This window comes from Podarcis tiliguerta (assembly GCF_965153285.1).
Source record: "Podarcis tiliguerta genome assembly, chromosome: 14".
Lineage (NCBI taxonomy): Eukaryota > Metazoa > Chordata > Lepidosauria > Squamata > Lacertidae > Podarcis > Podarcis tiliguerta.
This window is the reverse complement of record NC_139547.1, coordinates 5462792-5470718: the sequence shown is the minus strand read 5'-3', so window position 1 is coordinate 5470718 and position 7927 is coordinate 5462792. Positions and strand designations below refer to the sequence as shown.

Below are 7927 nucleotides of genomic sequence, written 5' to 3'. Positions count from 1 at the left end.
TTAAAAAGAAAGAAATGCAGCTGCAATAATATTCAAGGGGGGGGGGGGAATCAGACTCGTTTCTCCCACTCTCTATTCATTTTGCAAAGGAAAATAAAGCTACTGAGGAGGAGGCCTTGCCTCTGTGCAGAGCAGAGTCCCACCAATGAGACGGGATGGCCGAGTTTCACCTCGGAAGCCCTTTAAGGGAAACTTAAAAGTATAGACTTCAATAACCTGTTTTCATTTGTCGTCTCTAACCATACACAGGATTAAAACTGATAACAGGAAACTTCGAAGACTGTCAGGGGTGCCCTTGAGCAGCACATGATGTATCTGGCAAATGAAAAGACAAATTTCACCGACTCATGCGCATTGAGGGTGGTGGGAAAAATGGCAACTTCAGTTGTTACCTGAATTTATTTGAAATAACACACAAACAATAGACAAGACACATATAATACAGAGGAGTATACAGTATAAATGCTTATTGCTAGCACGAGTTTCTTCCAAAGGCATGTAACAGAAAAAGAAATGAAAATTACCCCTTCACAATGAATATTGGAGATAATAAGAAAACTAATTTCTTAAAGCATATTTCTTTCAAAAAAGAAAACAAAACTCTGACATAACTCTACAATAGGAGTATATGACATTCATGTTGCACAGCTCTGGTATAGCTTGCAGTTGCATCTCCACGTTCAGAAAAGAACAGCTTGAATTATGCATCTAGCAAAAAATATATATCTATATTTGGAGACAAACAAGGATGGCATAAATATCAAACATGGGGGGCAGGTTGCAGAGAGTGCTGGGCTGGGAAGGGAGGGGAGAGGGGAGATGGAGAGAGCCTGAAGGGGGTGGCAGAGAGGGAGACAAAGAGCCACACCATTCCAGGGGGACGTTCTCCTGGGCAAGCCCATTTGACACGAGTGTGCAGTGTGCAAGAGCACATTTCTGCAACTCATACTTGTGCCACTGGAGCTTGTGCGGGGGAACTTCCTGGCAGAGGGTGCTCCATGTGATGTTGTGGGAAGAGGAGCCTTTTGCATTAAATGTTTCAGGTTCTAGGCAGCTTTGGGCCAGCCAGTGAAGTACTTTGCTGAGCTTGCACGCTTGAACTGGACCCTTGAGTGGAGCAAGAGGCTGCCTTGGTCTTCTTTTATGCCAAGCTCTCACCCTTTCTCACGACAACTTTCCAATGGCCAGGTTCCTTATTGACTAACTCTCAACCCTTCAGCTTAGAGGGGATGAACCTTTCCAGTGTCCAGAGTTTCTGTCTGAGTTTTTGACCCAGAGTGATTCATTTTGGGAGATCCATTTTTTGTAAAGATGCTGTAGCAAACATGGACAGCTGAGTACACACAGCTGTCTTTCAAAAGTCCAGAAAAAACCCTCAATCGACCAGTCAAAAATGCAACTTTCGCACTGGCGTTTCAACCGCCTCTGAATACCACCCTTGGGGACGTTCTGTGCTTTGGCCCAATTCCTGGTAAATTGTGTCCAAAAACTGCTGATATTTCTGTTTCATGATTGGCCACTACATTTCACATTTGTTCTATGTCTCATCCAGACATGATTTTGTCAGATGTGGGATGTTCCCACGGGGATAACATGCAAACGAATGTCTTTGAATTTGTTTTCTCCTTTATAAAGAACATGAGGCCTCCATCTTTGATCTGGAACAAAGGACTCCCTTTGAAATCAACCCTGGCTGAATGAGGGTGTAAATCAGGAGACACCATTCCATGGGCCCAGTTGTGCCCTTTAGGTCTTTCCCTGGTGCCCATGAAGCCTCTGAATTCCCCACTTTCTGGAAAGGGTGGTTAACTTCTTCTCCATTGAAAAGTACATAGAGCTGAAGGAGGAAGATGGAAGAGTGACACTCTTTCTCACTTCCTGTTTCAGCTCTATGTGCTTTTCAAGGTTCACATTAACTCGCCTAGATCTGTGACCAGAAGGGGTGACAATCACATCACTCACTGAAAAATCCAGATGTGCCCAGAGTTCTAAATGGTTTTGCGGCCACTTGTGTAAATTAGAGCCACGTGTTTAAACCACACAGTGAACCCGGATCCACCTTGATGTATCAGTAGAGTTCTGGGTTTGAATTAGAGAAAACCACATTCAAATCTCCATTACACCATAGAGCTTACTGAGTGACCGTGGGCAACTCACTGTTTCTCACCCTAACCTACCTCACAGGGCTATTGTGAGGTTCACACAGAAAGGGGAAACAAAATTTAAAAAATTCCTTCCAGTAGCACCTTAGAGACCAACTAAGTTTGTTATTGGTATGCGCTTTTGTGTGCATGCACACTGCTTCAGATACGCTGAAACAGATGTCACCAGACCCTTATATATAGTGAGAGGGTGGGGAGGGGTATTGCTCAGAAGGGTGGTGGGAATGGGTGATTGGCTGATAGGTGAGGTAAACCTGTTGACGACTGTTAACGGCTGCAATTGGTCTTACAGGAAAAAGCAACAGATGAGATGGCTAAATATAGCTTTATCATGTATAATGAGATAAGAATCCAATGTCTCTATTCAGACCAGGTCTCTCCATGGTTTTAAGTTTGGTGATAAGTTGCAATTCAGCAACAGAGAGGGGAGTGAGTTAATGAGTGGAGCCAACATTGCTCTCTGCCTCTTGGTTCAGCCCTTGTTCTGCAGTTGGCAGCACAAACCGATGAACTGAGTGGAACCATTAGAAAAAGTGGTAAAGTGATGATGTTGTGGGCCTCTGTATGTGGATCCGGCCTCCTTGAGGGAAACCACGCTGTTGCAGCGCCCACCCCCTTGGCTGGTGCCATTGATGCTCACCTGGCAGCATCACTCAGCAGTCCCCTTCTGCATGCATTTATATCCTTATGCAACAGGAGCAATGATGGTTTTGGGGAATAAAAAACAAGTAGATTTCTATTCAATTAGCACTGAGAGGCTGTGGCTGCAAAGGTGGTGGCAATCAAAACAGGGGCAGACTTTAGTCATCTTTCGTAATAGGGCACCCTGTGGGAGCCCAAAATTCGGCACCCCCAAATGGATCTTCTCAATTTTGTGCCCCCTTGGCCCTAAATCTAGTGCTTCTCAAAGGCCGGCCACAAACTGCTGAATACCTTTGTTGAAACCATAATGGAAGGAGCAGCAGCAGAGCATGTCCTTCCTTCACAAGAGGAGGGCTGGCAAGTGTACTTGGAATTGGTATGGTTAAGAGTAGCCATGACAAAACTAGGGCTTGCCTCTTCCTTACTCAGCTTTTCTTTTTGGCAAGTTGCAGAACCACGGCCAAAGGATCATTTTTATTTTTATTTTTTGCAAGGCTTCAGTCAAGAGTGAAAGTCACAGAAAGCCCAGGTCACTTGCCACTGTTCCACCTTCCTAAGTGAAATGAGGACCTGCCTGCAAAGAAGTCAGAAAAAGGCAGACGAACTGCAGAGGGAGGTTCCTCCTTGCTCCAGGGGCCAAATCAGCAACAGCCATTTTGGATGCAATGGGGCTCCTTTCCCCACACATTAACATATCATATGGTGTGATGTCACCATGTTGTTTGTCTCCCAGCTGCTGCCACTGATTTGGGGGTGCTAGGCAGAGCATGATGAAGAAGGGCAAAAATGATGCAAAACTAAAGCCATTTAGCGCTGCTCTGAATGGAGGGAGCTATGAGGTTGCAGTTAACCTGCTGATTTGAACATCAAAACCTCAAATTCTGCTCAGGATTTGGAGCTGCCCCCAGGGATGCAATGGGCTCATTTCCATTTCCCACAGCTCCATTTGTGCAGATTCTGCCATGGGGTTCCAGGCATGCTCCTCCTCCTCACGCTCGCTGCCCGTCATCAGCTGCAACACTGATGGTAGAAATCCAGCTTGCAGCTGAAGAGGGCCCAGTTCCAGGACTCTGCTCCCTCATAGCTCCACCTGGGAGCAGGTGGCTGAAGTGGCCCCTTTCCTCTCACCCAGCTCCTCCCTTTCAGTCAAGAAGAGCATGTGTAAACACAACCAGCCTTTTTTTGGGGGGGGGGGGGAGGTTATACTGCAAGTGCGCTTTATGTCAGATCCAAAGGGGAAATGGTTTTCTTATGAAGAAAGACACACCTGCAGCTACAGAGAGAATCCAAAACTCCATCATCGTTTTCTCTGTTGGAGCACTGTGTTTCTGCAAGCTTCCCTGAAATGAGGAGGAATACAAACTCACTTCAGGAGAAAAGGATTATGCTTTCAAGAACGTACATTACAATCTCCAGTTAAGTTGCCCACCTCCAGCCTTGGGGCTTATGTTTCTGGTAAGTGGCTGCTTGCTGAGTTTTGGGTCCCCCAATGAATCCAGTTGCAGCGCCAACGTCATACAAGAATGGAGCAAATCAAGGACATGATGGTTGGGAAGGGCAGTTTAAAACAGGTTTTCTTTTCAGGAACACGATAGCGTGTGTTTACTTGCAATTTGTATAGTGGGAACATTTCTGAATGTTTTCTAACTGTACTATATTAAACGAGTGGTTTGTGGGCAACAGTGGGGTGAAAACCCATCCAGCTTAATGGCAAGCCTGGTTGCCATGCTATTTAAAAAAGAAATCTGTGTCGTTGTTTTTTTAAAAATTCCTGAGTGCTAGTCCCCATAAAAGGAATACAGAGGGTCACTTGATGTACTGCAGTGATCGGCACATTGTCTTCTTACGAGTTCTTCTGAGAAACCTTTATCGTCACAGTCTTCACTTCAGAATATTCTCGCAGTCCACACTCTCCCCTAGAAAACAAATTAAATGTGCAAGATTTGTGACTAAACACCATTCCTCTCTACAAGTACCACACAGAGATGCTTATCAGAGTCTGGGTGATGCACCAACCAACAGGGATGGCCAACCCTCCCACACGATAAGGTAAGGAGGCAGATCCTGCGTGCCACTAAAGGAGGGAGAGTGAAAGACAAGAGATTTGACCTGAGAAATCCCTGTGTGTGATCCCCATTGAAATGAACGGGAGAGGCACATGTAGTGCATCATAAGCCTCCATTCACTTCAGTGGTGCTTGTAGAGGAGAATATCTCTCTGCTCAACAAAGGAAGTGCCCTCCATCCCCTTTTCTCCCCCACCCCAATTCCCCTCTAGGGATACTGGCAGTGGTTTCCTTGGAGGAAGAATAGAGGCAGTTCATTAAGCTTTTGCTTGGGGAGAAAAAGAACTGCTTCCACCACTGCTACAACCCTGTTTCCACTGGACTATAATAAAGTGGTTCAAGGTCAAACACTGAACATAGCAATCTCCCTGCCCCCCCATATACTTTTGCCAAATTGAGGGCCATTTTGGTTGAGCTCTATCGGGCATTAAAATGCCCAGGGTCAGGTGCTGAAAGGTCAGTGTGAATCCAGATGAAGGGCTTGTTTGCATGCTTGCCTCGCATCACCTGGAGAGCCACCATTTCCCCCTTTCTGGTGGAGGCACCCCTTGGACAGGAATGAGCCCCAAAGCCCTCATTGGAAGTGTTGCTTACATCTCTCTCCCATTGCCAGACATCTTGAATCCTCCAAAAGGACTCTGGGCATTTAAGGCGTTGTAGCAATTTATCCTGTCAGAGGAAGAAAGAAAACACCTTGATTACAAAGTCTCCATATTATCCCTCACCCCAGAAACAGACACCCCATTTTCCGGAGCAGGCACCCCCTGCCCCCAGCCCTCCTCCCTCCTCCTCACCAGACAGTTCCTGCTTGCATTGCGGAGGAAACGGTCAAGGCCTTGTTGATGTCATTGGTGAAGACGGCAGCAACCAGTCCAAAGTCTGAATTGTTGGCTCTTTCAATAACTTCATCCATGGTTTTAAACCGCAGGATTTCTTGAACAGGCCCAAAGATCTGCAACAGAAATGGAGTGGGCATCTGGGGTAAATTAAAATGGCAGGCAGTCACCGTGGATGGGAGTCAAGTATGGATCTTGTTTAGATGCGCCCAGAAATGTTTGGCTCTTGTTCAGAAAAAAATGGATCTTGTTTAGAAATGGCACCACACACACACCCCCCACCCCCCACTGAGATGCCTTCCTGGGCATCCAGCAAAGAGAATGGTAAGCTGGCACAGCTGGGTGAGGCAAACAAGGGGTGCTTCTGGGCGGTTGGGACTCTTGACCAGTGCTCATCCTGGCTGACCGCTGGTGCCCTGCCAGGGGGAAACTTCCGGAGCCTCTGTGAATGGGGTTTTTCCCTGGCAACATCCGACAAGGTCTTTGACCCAGAGTGTGGGGAAAAGAGGGTGAGAGGAACCAATACCTCTTCCTTGGCAATGCGCATATCATCCGTCACATTGGAGAAGACGGTGGGTTCAATGAAGAATCCCTTCCTTCCCAGTCCTTTGCCTCCACATTCCAGCCGTGCGCCTTCAGCAATGCCGCTCTGAATCAGTTCCAGGATCTTATTGTATTGTTTCTTATCAATCTTGAAAAAGAAGAAGAAGGAAGGAAAGAGAAGATGAGCGTAAGCAGGGCCCTGCAGAAACTGGGTGTGCCCAACACAAGACCATCTTTTCCAGTGTCCTTTTTTTTCACAGCGGCCAACAAGATGTGCCTGGAATCACAGGATCATTGGCTGTGGACATAGACTGATCTGCAAAGCACAAACCGTCTTTATCAATTCCCCCTCTTCATTTCTTTGGCGTGACTGCCTGGCACCTGGAGATCTGCTCTCTTGGAATACTACACACTGAAGTTTACATGCATTGCATTGCTGTTATAGTGTTTTCGCCTGATCTCTTCCTCCCCTCCCTCCCGCTAGTTTCTAGAGTAGTTTAACAATCAATCTCTCTTCACAAGGCAGTGGCGTAGCGTGGGGGGTGCAGGGGGGGCCGGCCGCACCGGGCGCAACATCTGGGGGGGGGGGCGCTCGCACTCGCTGCTCTTTGCCCCTACCTGGCTCACTCACTCTCTCTCACTGCAGTGCTGGCTGTGCGAATCCGATCCGAGCCGCCGGGTCGCCGCCCACTGTGGAGGGGAGGGTGCCAGGCGTGCGGTGCGGAGCGGAGAGAGAGCGAGGGACTATCTGGGGGAGGGACAGTGCAGCGGGGGGGGGGGGCGCAAATTACTTGCCTTGCCCCGGGTTAGGGGGCGCAAATTACTTGCCTTGCCCCGGGTGCTGACAACCCACGCTACGCCACTGTCACAAGGAACTCTGGGAATTGTAGCTCTTCAGTGAGAACAAAGGTCCCCTAAGAACTCTCAGCACCCTTAACAAATGACAGCTTCCAGAATTCTTTGGGGGAAGCTATGAGTGTTTAAAGTGGGATCATAGCACTTTAAATGTATGGTGCTAATGTGGCCAGTGTTTTTCCAGGACTTGGCATGCACCCTAGAAATGCATTTAGTACCTGGGCCCTGGATACCTTCCCTTTACCTGTGGTCCTTGTTCTGTGGTGGGGTCAAAAGGACTCCCCACCACCCTCCTCTTGGCACGCTCAACGCTCCTTCGAACAAACTCCTCGTAGATGGGCTCCTCCACGTAGATCCGGGAGCCGGCGGTGCAGCACTGGCCTTGGTTGAAAAAGACCCCTTGATGTGCCTGCTCCACTGCGTAATCCACTGCAAAAGCAAGAGAGCCACATGCTGAGGGACCGTTCCCCACATCTGTGGCTCCTGAGCCCACGTCACACACATCACTCCAAGCTCCAAATAATGCTGCTCAACTTCAAAGCAACAGAACAAAACTCCATTGCTGGGGTGGTGGGCAGACGTTTGAAAAGATCAAAACATCCACACACATGTTATTTGTGTATGCTGCCGTTACTGCAGATGATTCATTCTGTTTTACGTAGGGATTCCTGTAAGAGCAGGGCAGAGATCAAAAAGGTTTTGAGGGCCGTAAGAAAAAACCCACGGCGCTCTGCAGGAGGTCCTGGATGCTAGTTACGACAACAACGGATTAATTAATATTTTGGCCTGCATATTTCAGACTGTGTCAGATCATAAAAGCACTG

At 47.7% G+C, this 7927-nt stretch overlaps 1 protein-coding gene across 1 annotated transcript in view; it reads right to left on the bottom strand.

Moving 5' to 3' along the window:
* Positions 1 to 354: 354 nt before the first annotated feature.
* ALDH1A2 (aldehyde dehydrogenase 1 family member A2) overlaps positions 355 to 7927 on the bottom strand; it is a 70773-nt gene continuing 63200 nt past the window's right edge. Inside the window, exons 10-14 of the mRNA XM_083413104.1 lie at positions 7348 to 7532; positions 6232 to 6396; positions 5664 to 5821; positions 5464 to 5538; positions 355 to 4720 (exon numbers count right to left, since the gene is read on the bottom strand). Coding sequence (XP_083269230.1) covers positions 4648 to 4720; positions 5464 to 5538; positions 5664 to 5821; positions 6232 to 6396; positions 7348 to 7532 — 656 coding nt within the window. The 3' untranslated portion in view covers positions 355 to 4647. The remainder of the gene's footprint in view (positions 4721 to 5463; positions 5539 to 5663; positions 5822 to 6231; positions 6397 to 7347; positions 7533 to 7927) is intronic.